Here is an 18,842-nt window from a genome sequence, read left to right as displayed (position 1 = left end):
TCCTCATCAATTTGGATGTCTTTTAGTTTTTTTGCTGTCTGATTGCTGTGGCTAGGACATCCAGTACTATGTTGAATAAAAGTGGTGAAAATGAGCATCCTTGTCTTCTTCCTAATTTTAGGGGAAAAGCTCTGTTTCTCCCCGGTAAGGATTATGCTGCTATGGGTTTTTCATAGATGGCCTTTAACATGTTGAGGTATGTTCCCTCTAGGCTTACTTTGTTGAGGGTTTGTATCATGAGTGGATATTGTACTTTGTCAAATTATTTTTGGGCATCTATTGAAATGATTATGTGTCTCTTATCCTTTGTCTTATTGATGTATCACATTGATTGATTTGTGAATATTGAACCACCCTTGCATCCTGTGAATGGATCCCTCTTGATTGTGGTGAGTGATATTTCTAATATTGGATTCCATTTGCTAGTATTTTATTTAGGATTTTTTCATCCACGCTTATCAGAGTTATTGGTCTGTAGTTCTCTTTTTTGTGGTATCTTTATCTGGTTTTGTATCAGGTTAATGCTAGCCTCATAGAATGAATTTGGAAGTTTTCCTTCCTCTTCTGTTTTTTGGAAAAGTCTGAGAAGAGGCATTAACTTTTTTAAATGTCCAGTAGAATTCACCTGTGAAGCTATCTGGTCCTGGACTTTTGTTTGTTTGGAGTTTTTTTTTTACTGCTGACTCAATTTCATTGCTTGCTATCAACTGATCAAGTGTTCTATTTCTTTCTGTTTCAGTTTTGGTAGTTTATATGTTTCTAGGAATTTATACATTTCTTTCAAGTTGTCCAATTTGTTGGAATATAATTTTTTATAATATTCTCTTATATTTATTTATATTTCTTGGTATTGGTTGTTATTTCACCTCTCTGATTTTTGATTCTACTATTTGAGTCTATTCTCTTTTTTTTTTTTTTTGATAAGTCTAGCTAGAGGTTTATCAATTTTATCGATTTTTTCCAAGAACCTGATTTCATCTGTTCTTTTTTTTTTTCATTAATCTGTTCTATCGTGGTTTTAGTTTCTATTTCACTTATTTCTGCTCTATTCGTTCCTTCTACTGGTTTTATATTTTGTTAGTTGTTTTTTTTCTTAGTTCTTTTAGGTGTAGATTAGACTGTTTGAGATTTTTCTTGCATCTTGAGGTAGATCTATACTGCTATGTACTTGCCTTTTGCTGCATCCAATGATTTGCTGCATCCAGTGATTTGGACCATTGTGTTTTCATTTTCATTTCTCTCCATGTAATTTTTTATCTCTTTGATTTCCTGGTTGACCCATTCATTGCTTACTTAGTAACATGTTATTTAACAACCATGTTTTGATGCTCTTTCCAGATATTTTCATGTGGTTGATTTCTAGTTTCATGCATGATGGTGAGAAAAAAATGCATGGTATGACTTCAATCTTTTTGAATTTGTTAAGACTTGTTTCATGGCCTAATATTTGATCCATTATGAAGATTGTTCCATATGCACTTAAAAAGAATGTGTATTCTGGGGCACCTGGGTGGCTCAGTTGGTTAAGTATCCAACCCATGATGTCAGCTCAGGTCATGATCTCAGGGAAGTGGGATTGAGCCCCATGTCAGACTCTGTGCTGAGCAGGGAGCCTGCTTTGGATTATCTCTCTCCCTCTCTTTCTGCCCCTAGCTACCCCTACTTGTACATACTCTGTCTCTCTCCTCTCTCTCTCTCTAAAAAAAAAATTTAAAAATAATGTGTATTCTGCTGTTTTAGGGTGCAGTGCTCTGAATATATCTGTTAATTTTATCTGGTCCAGTGTGCTATTCAAAACCACTGTTTCCTTGTTGATTTTCTGTTTGGATGATCTGTGCATTGATGTAAGTGGGGGGGGGGTGTTAAAGTCCTCTACTATTGTTGTATTACTATCTATTAGTTCCTTTATGCTTGTTATTAACTGTTTTATATATTTGGGTGCTCTCATGTTGGATGCACAAGTATTTACAAATGTTAGATATTCTTGTTTGTCCATTTTATTATTATATAGTGCCTTTCTTTGTCTTTCATTATACTTTTGTCATTAATTCTATTTTTTCCAAAGAGAAAAGCCTTAACTATGGCTACCCTGGCTTTCTTGTGACATCCATCTGTATGATAAATCTTTCTGCATCCCTTTGCTTTCAATCTGCAGGTGGCTTTAGGTGTAAAATGAGTCTTTTGTAGACAGCATATAGATGGATCTTGTTTTTAAATTCATTCCATCAACCTATATCTTTTATTTGGTGCATTTAGTCCATTTACATTCCAAGTAATAATATATATTTATTGCCATTTTGTTACTTGTTTTGTGGTTGTTTTTGTAACTCTTCTTTGACCCTTTCTTCTCTTTGCTCTCCTCTCTCACAGTTTGTGGCTTTCTTTAGTGATACACTTAGATTCCTTGGTTCTTTATTTTTTGCAGATATATTATTGGTTTTTGATTTGTGGCTACCATTAGGTTTGTATATAATATTTTCTGCATATACCAGTCTATATTAAGTTGATGGTCACTTAAGTTTGAGCCCACCCTTTACTCTTTTCCCTAGTACCCATTTCGTATATGGTATATAATTTACATCCTTTTATTTTGTGAGTCCCTTGGCTGATTTTTATGGGTATATTTATTTTTACTGCTTCTGTCCTTCCTACTTTTCTTACTCTTACTCATGGTCTTTCCTTTACACTCATACAGTCTTCTTTAAATTTCCTGTAAGCCTGGTTTAGTGGTCATGAACTCCTTTAGTTTTTGTTTGTCTGGGAAACATTTTATCTCTCCTCCTCTTCTGAATTATAGCCTTGCTGGATAAAATATTCTTGGGTGCAGATTTTTTCCTTTCACCACTTTGAATAGATCATGTTACTCCTTTCTGGCCTTCAAGGTTTCTGCTGGAAAATCTATTGATAGCCTTATGGAGTTTCACTTATATAACTGTCTTCTTTTCTCTAGTTTTTAAAATTCTCTCTTTATCACTAGTTCTTGCCATTTTAATTATTATGTGTCTTGGCATGGACCTCCTTGGGTTGATTTTGTTGGGGAATCTCTGTGCCTCCTTGGATCTACATGTTTTCTTCTCTGGATTAGAGAACTTTTCAGCTACTATTTCTTCAAATAAATTTTGTGTCCCCCTTTCTCTCTCCTCTTCTGGGATCCCTATGAGAATGTTATTATGCTCGATGGAGTTGCTGAGTTCCCTAAGTCTATTCTCATTCTGCATATTTTTTTCTCTCACCTGCTCAACTTGATTACTTTCCATTACTCTATCCTCCAAGTTGTTAATTCATTCCCCTGCTTTCTCTAACCTGTTATTTATTCCATCTAGTATATTTTTAATTTCAATTATTGTGTTCTTTATCTTTGATAGGTTCTATGTTAAGAGTTCACTCATGTTCTCCACTCTTTTCTCAGGTTCAGTGAGTATCTTTATGGTCATTACTTTACATCCTCTCTCCAACATACTACTTATATCTATTTTTCTTGTGTCTCTTGTTGTGGTTTTGTCCTGTTATTTCATTCAGGACATATTCCTCTGTCTCCTCATTTTGTCTAACTCTCACTGTTTCTCTGTGGTAGGAGTGTCAGCTATGTCTCCTGTTCTTGTAAGTAATGGCTTTATGAAGAAGGGGGCCTATGGTGCCCTGCAGTGCAGTGTCTCTGGTTCACCAGAACCTGTGTCTCCTGGGTGTGTTGCATGTGTTCTGCTGTTGTGTCTTGGCCCCTTCTCCCTTCAGTTCGGTCATTTCTAGTGGCTCTTTTCCTGTTTTGGACAATGGCTTGTTCCTGTGGTGTTAGTAGACCACTCTGGGGTCACATTGGCTTTGAACTGAATCAAACCAGGCATTTGTCATAGATGTAGTAGCACCAAACTGCAGGACACTTTCCCTGTGTTTCCCCCTGAGCAATTTTTGCTGATGGGTAGGGTCTGCAATCAGACCAATGGTCTGCCCTCACCTCCTGCTGGGGCTGCCCTATGACTGGTATATGTGGTTATCTTCCCCTCACTCCAGGACAGGAGTCACTTTGGAGTGATGCTGGCCATTTCTGGCACTGTTTGTACACTGCCAGGCTTGTTGGCCCCTGTTTGAATAGGCCAAGAGCATTTTGAAGTGGATGTGCCACCATTAGTGGGATGGAATGACTGGGGTGGGGCTCATAGTTTTAGCAAGGGGTGCATTAGTCTTTCATGGGGCTTCTGCCACCAGGGGGACTGAGGCCTCACAAAGTGCATGGGTCAGAAGATGCAGTGTTGGCAAGGTTTGTGCCTGTCTTCTAGGGGAGGGGACAAACAGCACCAGGACTAAGGAAAGCATGACTGGAAAAGGAAGATCCACTGAAGCTGGGAGGGAGTTTCTTAGTGTAAGCAAATTAGGTAGTGATGCCTGCACAGTGCTGGTTCCTGCAAGTGTCTGTGTGTTTATGCTGCAGGGCTGAGGAGGGAAATTGGACCTGCTAGCTCCTTTGTTTCTGAAGAAGTCCCTTAGGGATCCTGCCAGTTCCTTTGTCCCTGAAAAGTCCCCCAGTGATTTATGTCCTCCAGGACATGTTCTGAGATTAGTAAATAACACTCCCTCCCATCTGCCCCAGGCATTTTTCAAACTGCTGCTTTTATACTGCAACTCCATGGGCTATTCATCTGCTATCCCTTTAAGGGCAGTGACTCTGCTTCCCATTACCCTCCAGGCTCTCCCAGAACCAAAACTGCTGATTTTCAAAATTCCAGGCTTTAAGCCCCACTGGTTGTAAGAACTCATGAAATTCCATGCCTCAAGTTTTCAAAGCCAAATATATTCCCTGTGGGGACGCCCCAGTGTTAGGGTCTGTTTCTTTCCTCTATGTCTACAGGTTCTGTCCTTCCACCAAATGGCCTGTGGTCTATTTAGCTCCCTGTCACATCTCCACCTTGCCTATCCTCTTAGATGTGGCCCCTTTGCCTCTAGTGTTGAGTTTGTTCAGCCAGTCTTTTTCTGGGTTATTTACGCTGATGTAGATATTATCTATTTGTATCTGTGGAACAATGTGATCTTAGGGCCCTCCTATTCTATCATCTTCCCAGCCTCTCTGGAATTAGTCAATATTTTTTAAATTGTCTTTTATTATAACTCAGTTTGAATAACCAGGTATAACCAGATCCCTGATTACCATTCATTGGTTCTTCTGAATATATAAGCTCATTTATTATTTTGTTTTGAGGTATGTGTATGTGTGTGTGTATCTTGCCTAGTTGAATTAACTAGAATTTACAAAATAGTATTATACAAAGACAGATAGTAGGTACTCATGAGGACTTTATATAATAAAATAATACTTTATTTACCAGATAATATTGAAGTATGAAAAAATCTATAAGAAATTGTATGAAATTAAAGGAAAACTATTATGTCAAACAGACCAAGCTTCTGCTGATCAGCTCTAACATTCCAGATTTTGTGACTTTGAAGTTACTTAACTTCTCAATGCCTCAGATTCCTTGTCTGCAAATTGAGGATAATGAAAGTATTTACCTCTTAGTATCTCCATGAAGAGGTATTGAAATAATGCATGCAGAGCAAATAAAATACGCAGTGCCTGGTGCTAAAGTCCTCAGTATCAGTGCTTCTTAACCTGTTTTAATTCTCCTTTAGGAATCTGATGAAACTTTTGGACTCCTTCCTTCCAAAATACACACAGACACAGAAACAAAATTTGGCATATTATTTTATAGGGTTCATGAAAAGGCAGACCCTGGATTAGAATTGCCTGTTTCATATTTTTAGCTTTCTTTTTGATCAACCTAAATGTATTAAAAAAAAAAACCCAGATAATAGTTTTCCTTTAATTAAAAAAAATATTATAGATTTTGCTTTTTGTACTTTGGCCAAATATTATGTGGTATATATAGCTTCACACAAGTTATATCCTCATATATATCTGTGTAATATAATAATATAAATCAGTTTTATTTGTTTTTATTAAATCCATATAATAGATGACTTCTTTTTTCGACTACTGCAGTCTTTCTTCATATTTATTTTCTTCTTCTTTTTTTATCTTTTTTTAAAATCTTTATTTAAATTTGCCAGCAAGGATCATTATACTTATTATTTTCCCTTTCCTCATTTTATAATTATTCATCTTGTTTATACCCTTTATTTCTTTGATTACTTTTTTTAGTAGCTTTGAAATCTTGTTACATGATCAGTTTTTCATTTTCCTATCATTTTATTTATTTTTTAAGATTTTATTTATTTGTTTGAGAGAAAGGGAGAGTGAGTGAGAGAGAGGAAAGAGAATCTGAAGCAGACTCTGCACTGAGCACCTAGACAAACAAGTTGAGGGACTTAATCCCTCAACTGCATCATGACCTGAGCCAAAACCAAGAGTTGGATGCTTAACTGAGCCACTCAGTTGCCCCTTATTTTAAATGAGAAAAATTCTGATACTATTCAAGTATTTTCAACTACCTCGAATTTTCTCATTTTTAAAATAGATCTCTTGTGATCGAGAATAAAACATATATCCTTTTATATTTTGAAATTTTTTACAGCTTGTAAAAAATCTTTTACAAATATGATAAGTATTTGTTAGTACTCCATGGTTATTGAAAAAGATAATTAAATTCTCTCATTTAATATAATTTATTTATACCTCTTTATCAGTTTTAGTAAAGACCTCTTCTTTTGAAGAATTTTTAATTTTTACCTGAAAAATGCTGATAATTGAATGCTTCATCTCCTATAACTGTGTTTGTTTCTCCCTTATCTTTAGTAATTTTCTCTAATAATTTCTATTTCTCCTTGTATTTTTAATAATTTGACAGACTGTAACTTTTATTTATTTTTTTTAATTTTTTATTTATTTATGATAGAGAGAGAGAGAGAGAGAGGCAGAGACACAGGCAGAGGGAGAAGCAGGCTCCATGCACCGGGAGCCCAATGTGGGATTCGATCCTGGGTCTCCAGGATCGCGCCCTGGGCCAAAGGCAGGCGCCAAACCGCTGTGCCACCCAGGGATCCCCATGACTGTAACTTTTAATAATTATTTTTAAATAATTAAACTTTTTAAACAGTTAACTATTTCTTTTATTATTTTAAATCATTGTATATATCTCTTAACATTCTTTCATTTGAATTAAACATTTTGTCATATTAAAATGTCCCTCTTGATTTATTTGTGGTCATGTTTAATATAATTTCCCCATACTTTTATTAGGAGACATCTACTTTGTTCTGTTCAATTGTGATTCTTCAAATTATACTTGTAAAAACATGTACTGCTCTTTGCAGATGATGGTATAGTAATTTAGTGAGGAGTGCTTATTTTTTCTTCTCAAGATCCTTTTTTATCACTGGTTGTGCATCCTGGAATATATATATATATATATATATTATGTTATTGTGTTATTTTATAACATTATGTGTTAATGTTATAAAACACATTAGTAATTTAATAACTACTCTTTTTAAAAAATTATATGTGGATCCAAAAAAAATAATGCATCCTTGCTGGCAATTGTTGACCCATAGATTTGAATGTGTATTTCTTTAGTATCACCAGTGTCTGACACTCAACCTTCCTCACATTTAAAATTTGAAGATCTGCTGCCCATCAGCAGTTAGAGAATCATGCTATTTTCTTAATCTTTATTCATGACCTGGAGTGTTTTAGCATTTTTTAGGACTATCAGTATGATTTCAGAGTAATTAGAGAGACACTATTTTTCTATTTCATCAAAAATCTTAATTTTGCATTTTCCTAAACCAAGCTATTTATCTCTAAAAGTTAAATAAATATCTTCCCCTGAAAATTCTACTGAAATCCCTGACATATAGTTGTTCAGAATCTGATAATTCATTAAAGCCATGAATATGTCAAATTAATCTTCCCAAGATATGAAAATTATCTAATATATTCTAAGACTTTCCATTTCAAACAGTGGATATTAGACTCTTTGATTTTTCTGTCCAGTAGAGAAAAGATATTCTGAGTCCAGCACAAAATTTTCTACCTTATATTTATATCACTGTCTTTTAAAAAAAATATTTTTTCACCTAAAAAAAAAAAATTGGGAAGGACTGTTATCCAGATCACACATCTCTAAGAAATAACAACTATGTCATAACTTATCTTTCCAACTGCTGATGGACAGGTTTCTTTTGCCAAGAACTGGAGGATGCATCCCAATAATATCAGAAATATTAAAATGTGAGAAACACAGTATCACAGTTTAGAGAAAATGTGGCAGTAATATATTTCAACTAAAGTTCAGCATAGCTTTGTGGGCTTGCTTGGAAATGTAACCACTCTTTACTATTATGTCTTTGGAGAAGTATATTCTGGTTTCTAAATAACTGATTACAGATGATTTTTAAGAAGAAATTCATTCCTTTATATTTAAAGCACAATTGTCATTTTTATGAGAATATTTAAAACTCACATGTTATATGAAGTTTAGCAATAGGCCTCATTTTCTAGTACATTCTCTCTTACACAAGAAAAAGCCACTAAACTCAGGTTATATTTGCTCTCTCCTCTATTTAATAATTATACCTTTTTCTTACCAGCTTTGTAGATCCCTTACTGCAATTTGAATCCCAACTGAATATAATAGAGTCATCCTTTAAAATGGTATTTGCTATACCAAGTCTTGAGAAAGTGAGAGAAATGGGAACCAGTGAAGATGACAAAGAGGACTTGGAAGTGAGTCTTTGCTTCCTTAAATTATTATGAGACATTGTTGTGTACCACAGCAATCTGGAAGAATGCCCCACCACAGGTCATAATTTTTGTTGTTATCTCCTTCACCCCTTTTAGATGCAATAAATTAATAATATATTCCAGCATTAATCTATACCCCTGGACTCCTTGTGAATTTTACAACTCATGGGATTTAATGGATTGTAAAGGAGATATAGGAACAAATGAGTGAAGAGATTTTTAGTTGTTTTAGCAAGAATAAGAGTGTATGGGCAAATGCTGCAAAAATGGAAATGGGAGTAGAGAAAGATGGAGAGAGGAATATCCCTACAGTAAGGTCAACAACATCTCTGGTCTCTATTTCCAGAGCACAGCTACACAATGTATCTGTTCCATAAGTTGGAATTGCAATTCACAGCACATGGTACTGAGAGAAGTCCCATATCTATAGCTACCTCTCTCCTTTCTTACCTTCAGTTTGCAGGGCAAACACAGGACTCCAGGACATGAAACTATAGACTTTGAGTAAAATCATATCGAATTTTATCTGGCTGCTGGTCATATATTTTTTTTTGTTTTTTCAGAATTTATATCAAAGTATTTTAAACATGTTTGAGGAAACTCTTCTGCTCTTAGTGTCTAAAGACTTCTACAAACTGCAAATCTTAAAGGTAAAGGGAAAATAAGCAGTTTTGTTTTCTTGTCTTAAATCTAAAGAGCTCACTATACTTCACTTATTTCCCCTTTCCCAAACTTATATCTTCTTCAAGTATCTAGTGGCTGAATTTTTTTTCTTTTCCTCCCAAGTTGTATAATTATTCCCAAAATGAAATCACTTCCCTTTATTTGAATTACAGAGACATACTTTAAAGAATTCAATTTTGGGAAGATGGCATCAACAGAATAATTAAAAAGCCAAAATATTATGTGGCAATGTAAGAGTGACTACAATATGGGTTAGGAGAGAAGAGAGGGTGACTGGCTTGAACTACCTACAGATCTGTGTAAAAACAAACTGTACTTTGATAGTGTCTATATGGTTGCTTCTTCCCCAAAAACTCTGGACCTAAATAATCCCATGAGCATCCTATCTTCATGGATACCATGGTATCAGAGGAAAGCCTAACAACTGTCCAAACCCCCATTTATATCCAGATCTCACTGTGTTTTCAACATCCCAGGCAGAGACAGGAGACTGCTCAGGATTTCTTATGATCTTCAACTGTTTCTAATATGATGGCATCAAGGGCACTTGTCTGGAAATACTGAGAAACCAGATTGATTTACTCTACCAGGAGCATTACGAGTTTGTGCAAATCATAAAATACATTCAAGTAAAGAAGGAGAATTGGTATCTATGAAGAAAAGAAGGAATATGAGGGAAAATAAAATATACCGAGTTACTTTGTGCCTAATTTGAGTCAAGTATTTTCTGTGCATTTAAAAAACCTCACAACACTTTAAAGTAGTTATTATCTCATTATTGCAACCATATCCCCATGCATGGTCTTTCAACCAATAAACCATTGGTTTTGAGCCCTTACTCTACATCAGACACTAAACTGAATACTTCATATATTGGTTGTCTCATTTAATCCTTAAAATAACCCTTTGAAGAAGTTACTATTATTTTCCCCCATTTTACTGTAAGAAAATAGAACTGGAAAGAGGAACAATAATACATACAAGGCTAGTGAATGGGAGAGCTACTCTAACTTAGTAACCTGTTACTTAACTATGTTGTTCTTACACTTTCCATGACTAGAAACTCACCCAATTCTTGAAAAGAGCTAAAATACCAGTCCCAGAAAAGGTACAGGCTGAACCCCCTGGGATTTAGAGACTCTTCTGTCCTAGGAAATGGACTTCAGAGCAGTTTTATACAATGGGAGCAAGTAGAAGAGAGAATATGTAGCATAAATACCATGGACTCCAACAGAGTGCCTTAAGAAATTTGTTAGTGTTTGTTGGCATATGAGGCATATGCAGTCTTTTTCCCTTCCCAAGCTTGTAAATATGTCCCTGCATCTGAAGATTTAGAACAAATAGAAGTTACAGCAAGATGGAGTTGAATCAAAATTAGCAAGAACTTTCTAACCAAGCTGCCTCCAGGAATATTCTTTGCAACCATGAGCCAGAAAATATCTGAGTGTTGAATCTGCAGAGGAAATTCTGGAGTAAGATAACATTTCAAGATCAGATGACATTTCAATTCTTTTTTAAAACTGAAAATAAAATCCTGTAATTAGAGATAGAGGATATGTACTTTCAAAGAAAAAAAAAGGAGAAGCAGCTTATAGTCCCATCATAGCCTCCTATTAAACTGTCCATGTTGACTGACAGAGTGACTTATAATGCATATCATTAGTAAATATTTGTTGTATAGAATTAAATGACATACAACACAGTTGTAGTTACTACAGTAGATGAAGTAATATACTAGATAGCTTGTAGTATACAACTTGCTTGTCATCTTTTTGAGATAAATGTAGGTTAGATGTGAAATAATAAGGAGCCCACAAGGACCTTTCAGTTGGTGGAGTTGGGGACTAAACGGAGGAGACTTGTAGAGATGGAAATACCATGCTCTAGGATGATTCTTATGTTTTCCACAGGACATGATTATGTGGATGAATGAAGATACTTCGTACCTGCAGGAAAGAGTTATGATGATCATCAGCAGTGTGCTAAGCTTTGCATCCAAGAAAGTCAAGAGATATGTAAGTCACAGAGTGCAGTCATGCCACCTGCTTCTGAAGACTTCATTTCTATAGTGCTACTTTCCAAGTGTTGGGTCTTGAGAACTCTAAGTGCCTGCTTGGTATGAGCATGCTGGCAGGTTGGGATATTAAGAGAAGAGCCAATATACTACATGATTTTATGTCAATCAGAGCAGAGTCTCTCAACCAATTGATTAAGACTCTTTTTGCTTTCCACAAACAGAATGTGTCAAAATTTTTGCTGGCCTTCCAGATTCTCTGTGGATCACGATCAATGTTATTCACAATCTTATAAATCCTTCTATCCCTACTTTCTTTCTTTTTTAAAAAAGGTTTTATTTATTTATTCTTGAGAGTCAAGAGAGAGGCAGAGGCATAGACAGAGGGAGAAGAATGGTCCGCATAGGGACCCCAATGTAGAACTCGATCCTGGAACCCAGAATCATGCCCTGAGCCAAAGGCAGATGCTCAACTGCTGAGCCACCCAGGTATCCCATCCCACCTTCCTTCTTATTTCTCCTTTTTCTAAAATATTTTTGAACCATTATATATTTATTTGAAATGTATGCAAGTAATTCCTGGGTCCTCTCATTGTAAAACTTGCTAGAGATAAAGAAGAAGTTTTCTCCTACCCTACTTTCTACCCTAATCTCCTCCCTAGCATGCTACTGTGATATGGGTCCTGCCAGACAGCCATCTCTGTACACATCCATATACATGCATATACTGAGATAAACAGCTTTTTACTTAGTGTTTCTTTATTAAAAATCACCTTATATTTACACCTGTTTCTGCAATTTGATTTTTTTCACTGAACAGTATAGTATGTTCCTCAGATACTTTCATAACAATATATGTAGATTTATCTCATTCTTTTAGCCAAAGCATAAACCCATAGTTTTAAAGTATTGTAACCTCCTTTGATGGACATTCAAATATATTTCGGATTTTTCTACTTCAAACAATGTACAAAAGATCATCTTTGTTCAAGTACATATGTACTTAGAAATCCTTAGAAAGATAATAGATCAAAGACTATGAATACGTGATAGTTTTAGCACTACAAAATTATCTCCAGTTTATATTCCTGTGGATATTAGAGTGATCATTTCCCTTCACCTTACCAACGCTGAGAAGTTATTGAACTTTCTAATTGTTACCTTCAGAGGGAGAAAAAATAGGCATCTCATAATTGCCAATATTTGCTGAGTTTTTCTATAGTTTTAATAACATCATTGCCTCCCTTCTAAAAAAATCTTACTGTGAACATTTCTCTCTTACATGGATACTGTGTACCCAGCCTATTTTGCAACTCACCCCTTTATAAAAAAAATATATATATATATATTATTTATTTATAGAGACAGAGACACAGGCAGAAGAAGCAGGCATCACAGAGAGTCCGACAGGGGACTCAATCTGGGGTCTCCAGGATCACGCCTGGGCTGCAGGCGGCGCTAAAGCCGCTGCGCCACCGGGGGGTGCCCATTTGTAGCTCAGCCTTAACTGTGACTTTTAAACATACACTTCTAATGGTTTATTTGATAGTTTGAATAATTTCAGGAGTTCAGAATAAAGGGGATCAGAAACATACATTCATAACATCTTCATGTACTCATTTTCTATTACTTATACAAAAAAGTAAATGTATAGATCCACATCTGCGACAGAAGGCTCTCATAAATTGAAGGTTCCTGCCTACAACACATTTGTTTAAGGAAGCCAAGTAGGATAACCTATTACTTTGTTCCGCAATGTTCATTTAGTGCCACCAGGTGGAAGCACAACCAGCATTTTCCAGAACATGGAAGCTAAGCTTCCACCAGTTCATCAAAGTCAAGAAAGCATAAAACTTAACTGTCTCTTTATGATAATGTCCTTGAAAGATGGTTAGTCCATGAAATTAATGGAGGAGAGAGGTCAAATAAATGAAATAAAACAGTTGAATGTATGATTAAATTAAAAACTAAGCTTCCATTAGGACGCCTGAATGGCTCAGTGGTTGAGCATCTACCTTCAGCTCAGGGCATGGTCCTGGGGTCCTGGAATGGAGTTCCGCATCGGGCTCCCTGCATGGAGCCTGCTTCTCCTCCCTCTGCCCATGTCTCTGCCTCTCTCTCTGTGGGTCTCATGAATAAATAAACAAAATCTTAAAAAAAAACCTAAGCTTCCCACAAGCTTCGTCTGTGTACCTCTACGTCTGACATAGTGTAGATAATCAGTGAAGATTTGTTTTGCTCTTCTCTAATTATATGTAACTACCTATTCTGTTTTCAGGTGCTGTCCATTCACCAGAAACACCTTTTTTAATTTTTTAATTTTTTTTTTACAAATTACGCTAGCCTATGTTTTCTAGAGTCTCGGGGACCCTTGTCTTATTGAACAATCTTGACTACCATTTGTATTCTATCAAAAATACTTTTTAGTGTAGTAATTCCCCTTATATGACCTATGTGCTATCAGAGTGAAAAAAAAACTTCTATGCTCAAAGAATATTTGTTCTTTTACATATATTTAAACTATAAATTTTCAGACAAGCAAAGAAATGTGAGCTAAACATGTCATTTTATTAACTGAAAGATTTTCCCTGGGTTTGTTCCTTTGACACATCAGCATTTAAAATATGGGTGAGAGTTAAGGAGGAAGATGACAGTGGAGTTGGAGGACCCTAGGCTTGCCTTGTTGCATGAATACAAGTAGGTAATTATCAAATCATCCTAAATATCCCATAAATCAACCTGAAGACTGGCAGAACAAACTCCATAACTAAAGGTAGAGAAGAATCCAAATCAAAGATGGTAGGAAATGTGGACACATGGCTTGAAAGAGAAATCATTAATGCTGTGGTTGGGAGAAGGGCAAGAGATAGACTAGCACAAAGGGAAGCACACAGAGATGATTCCCCAGAGCAATTGGCTTGGAAAGCAAGAGGGGCCAAATTTCCTAAGTTTTTGCAACCACTGGGGCTTAAAGGAGTTGTAAAAGTCAGCAGGCTTAGAGAGCTTAGTTGAGATAGTACTGCTGTTAGAGAGAAGGCAGGAAAAACAACCTGTGGACATAGAGTGTGAAAACAGTGATATTAAGAGCACTTGAGACACAGTGGGGAGGTTATTTGCTCTTCTCTGAATATGTTCCAGAGAGGCAGCATTCATTCCTCCAAGAACAAAGAAACTCTCCCTCCTCTCAGCATTAACACAGAACCATATGCAGAAACCAGCACAGCACCAATACTAGCTACCTAAGCTACCTATAAGCTACCTTGCTTATACCAAGCCCTGGCCCCCTCCCCCTCTCCATGTTTCAGTAGAACCACCCTTCCCAATCACATTTGCCTCAGTCCCAGCCCAGCAGGTCTCCTTTCCCAGAAAAATGGCCCAAACCCCTGGCCACACTGAGTCTCTTGACACGGGAGTTTTGCAGTGCCTTGGTTCTGGTAGTCATGGCAACAAGTCTCATCTTACAAGCAGACCAGAGCACACCTAGTTAAAACTTGTCATATTCATGCCAGGAACCAAACATTCCCCACAATAGGCAAAGAAGGCCTCTGCAAATACCTGGTCTGAAGGATAAAGTGGCCAGAACACAACAGCAAAGTGCACACACATACATTGGAGATACTCCCTGAATCAAAAAGCCCTGGGGAAGAGGGGACACTACACTGCAGAGCACCATAGGACCTGTTCTTCATAAGGCCATTACCCTCAAGAACAGGAGGCATAGCTGACTGTTCTAATGCACAGAAACAGATACAGAGACTTAGACAAAATGAAAAGATTGAGGAATTAATCCCAAATAAAAGAACAGGACCAGCCCACAGCCAGATGTAAGTAAAAAACATATAAATAACATACCTGATAGAGAATTTAAAGTAATGATCATAAAGACACTTACTAGAGAAGAGAGTGGAAAGCACCAAGGAGACCATTAACACAGAGATAAAGAATTATATTACATAGATAAAGGGCTCAGTAGATGAAATCAGAAATATGACTGATGAAATGAACAGCAGGCTGGAAGAAGCAGAGGAACAAATCAATGATCTAGGAGACAGAGTAATGGAAAATAATCAAGCTGAAAAAAAGAGAGAGAAGAATTGTGTAAAATGAGAATCCATCAAACATAACAATCATATTGTAGGAGTCCCAGAAGAAGAAAAAAAGAAAAAAGCAGGAAGAAATTTTATTTGAAAAAATAATATCTGAAAAGTCCTCAGGAAGGAAACAGATATCCAGATCCCCCAACAAAATCAACAAAAGCAGATTCACACCAAGATATGTTGTAATTAAAATTGCAAAATACAGTGATTAAGAAAAAAAAATTGAAGCAGCAGGACAAAAGACATTAGGCAGTTACAAGGGAAAGCCCATGAGGCTGGCAGGAGATTTTTCAACATAAACGTGACAGGCCAGAAGGGAGTGGCATCATATATTCAAAGTGATGAATGGGAAATATCTTCAGCCAAGAATATTCTATCCAGCAAGGCTGTCATTCAAAATAGAAGGAGAGATAGAGAGTTTCCTGAAAAATAAAAACTAAAGGAGTTCATGACCACTAAATCAGTCCTGGAAGAAATACTAAAGGGTAATCTGTGAATAAAAAGCAAAGGCCAATAAAAAGACGGGAAACACAAAAGCAATAAAAATTAATATTTCTGTAAAAAAAATCAGCCAAAAATGTAAAATATGATAACATATACCTAAAATGTGGAGAGAAGAGGAGAAAACAATGGGTTCAAATTTTTTTTTTTAAATTTTTATTTATTTATTTATTTATGATAGTCTGATAGTCACACACACAGAGAGAGAGAGAGAGGCAGAGACACAGGCAGAGGGAGAAGCAGGCTCCATGCACTGGGAGCCCGATGTGGGATTCGATCCTGGGCCTCCAGGATCGCGCCCTGGGCCAAAGGCAGGCGCTAAACCACTGCGCCACCCAGGGATCCCCAATGGGTTCAAATTTAAGCAACCATCAACCTAATGTAGACTGCTATATATGGAAGAGGTTATAATACAAACCTAACGGTAACCATATGTCAAAAACTACGAATAAACGTGCAAAAATAAAGAAAAAAATCCAAACATATCACTAAAGAAAACCAGCAAACTATAATAGAAGACAAGAAACGATCAGAGTAAATTTTCATAATCAACCACAATACAGATAACAAAATTGTAATAAATACATATATATCATAATTACTTTGAATGTAAATAGATAAAATGTTCCAATCAAAAGACATAGGCTAGCAGAATGGATAAAACAAAACAAAAAAAGTTCCATTTATATGCTTCCTACAGGATACTAATTTCAGACCTGAAAATTGGACATCCACCTGCAGAAGAATGAAACTAGATCACTCTCTTGCACCATACACAAAGATAAACTCAAAATGGATGAAAGATCTAAATGTGAGACAAGATTCCATCAAAATCCTAGAGGAGAACACAGGCAACACCCTTTTTGAACTTGGTCACAGTAACTTCTTGCAAGATACATCCATGAAGGCAAAAGAAACAAAAGCAAAAATGAACTATTGGGACTTCATCAAGATAAGAAGCTTTTGCACAGCAAAGGATACAGTCAACAAAACTAAAAGACAACCTACAGAATGGGAGAAGATATTTGCAAATAACATATCAGATAAAGGGCTAGTTTCCAAGATATATAAAGAATTTATTAAACTCAACAGCAAAGAAACAAACAATCCAATCATGAAATGGGCAAAAGACATGAAGAGAAATCTCACAGAGGAAGACATAGACATGGCCAACATGCACATGAGAAAATGCTCCGCATCACTTGCCATCAGGGAAATACAAACCAAAACCACAATGAGATACCACCTCACCCCAGTGAGAATGGGGAAAATTAACAAGACAGGAAACAACAAATGTTGGAGAGGATGTGGAGAAAGGGGAACCCTCTTACACTGTTGGTGGGAATGGGAACTGGTGCAGCCACTCTGGAAAACTGTGTGGAGGTTCCTCAAAGAGTTAAAAATAGACCTGCCCTATGACCCAGCAATTGCACTGTTGGGGATTTACCCCAAAGATACAGATGCAATGAAATGCCGGGACACCTGCACCCCAATGTTTATAGCAGCAATGTCCACAATAGCCAAACTGTGGAAGGAGCCTCGGTGTCCATCGAAAGATGAATGGATAAAGATGTGGTTTATGTATACAATGGAATATTACTCAGCCATTAGAAATGACAAATACCCACCATTTGCTTCAACGTAGATGGAACTGGAGGGTATTATGCTGAGTGAAGTAAATCAATTGGAGAAGGACAAACATTATATGTTCTCATTCATTTGGGGAATATAAATAATAGTGAAAGGGAATATAAGGGAAGGGAGAAGAAACGTGTGGGAAATATCAGAAAGGGAGACAGAACATTAAGACTCCTAACTCTGGGAAATGAACTAGGGGTGGTGGAAGGGGAGGAGGGCGGGGGGTGGGGGTGAATGGGTGATGGGCACTGAGGGGGGCACTTGACGGGATGAGCACTGGGTGTTATTCTGTATGTTGGTAAATTGAACACCAATAAAAAATAAATTTATAAAAAAAAAGAAAGAGTAGCAAAACGTATATTGGACAAACTAGACTTTAAAACAGACTGTAAGAAGAGACAAAGAAGGGCACTATATAATAATACAACAGACAATCCAACAAGATACAACAATTGTAAATATTTATGCACCCAACATGGGAGCACTCAAATACATAAAACAATTAATGGCAAGCATAAAAGAATTAACTGATAATAATATAATAATAGTAAGGGACTTCACCACCCCGTTTACATTAATGAGCAGATCATCCAAACAGAAAATCAACATGGAAACAGTGGTTTTGAGTGACACACAAGATCAGAAGACTATAAAAGATATTCAGAGCACTCATTCTAAAACAGCAGAATATACTTACTTTTAGTGCACAGAACATTCTCTCAAATAGATCACATACTAGAGCATGAAAAAAGCCTCAATAAATTAAAAAAGACCAAAGTTATACCATGTATCTTTTCTGACCACAACATTATGAAACTAGAAATTGACCACAAGAAAAAAATCTGGAAAGACCACAAATAAATGGAAGTCAAATAACATTCAACTAAACAAAGAATGGATTAAGCAGGAACTAAAAGAAGAAATTTTAAAATTACATGGAAACAAATGAAAATGAAAACATGGTTCAAAACCTTTGGGAGGCAGCAAATGCAGTTCTAAGAGGGGAGTTTATAGCAATATAGGCCTACCTCAAGAAGTAAGAGAAATCTCAAATAAACAACCTAACCTTTCACCTAAAGGAGCTAGAAAAAGAACAACAAACAAAACCTAAACCAGCAGAAGAAAGGAAATAATAAATGTTAGAGCAGGAGTAAGTAATATAGAATTTAAGGAAAAGACCCCCCCCCCCCAAATGAAACCAGGAGCTGGTTCT

At 36.3% G+C, this 18,842-nt stretch overlaps 1 protein-coding gene across 1 annotated transcript in view; it reads left to right on the top strand.

Moving 5' to 3' along the window:
- MROH9 (maestro heat like repeat family member 9) overlaps positions 1-18,842 on the top strand; it is a 152,029-nt gene that overhangs the window by 75,249 nt on the left and 57,938 nt on the right. Inside the window, exons 4-6 of the mRNA XM_055324332.1 lie at positions 8,542-8,677; positions 9,259-9,345; positions 11,290-11,394. Coding sequence (XP_055180307.1) covers positions 8,542-8,677; positions 9,259-9,345; positions 11,290-11,394 — 328 coding nt within the window. The remainder of the gene's footprint in view (positions 1-8,541; positions 8,678-9,258; positions 9,346-11,289; positions 11,395-18,842) is intronic.

This window comes from Nyctereutes procyonoides, unplaced genomic scaffold (genome assembly GCF_905146905.1).
Source record: "Nyctereutes procyonoides isolate TBG_1078 unplaced genomic scaffold, NYPRO_anot_genome, whole genome shotgun sequence".
NCBI lineage: Eukaryota > Metazoa > Chordata > Mammalia > Carnivora > Canidae > Nyctereutes > Nyctereutes procyonoides.
Note: the sequence above shows the minus strand (reverse complement) of the source record. Positions and strands in the feature narration are given on the sequence as shown.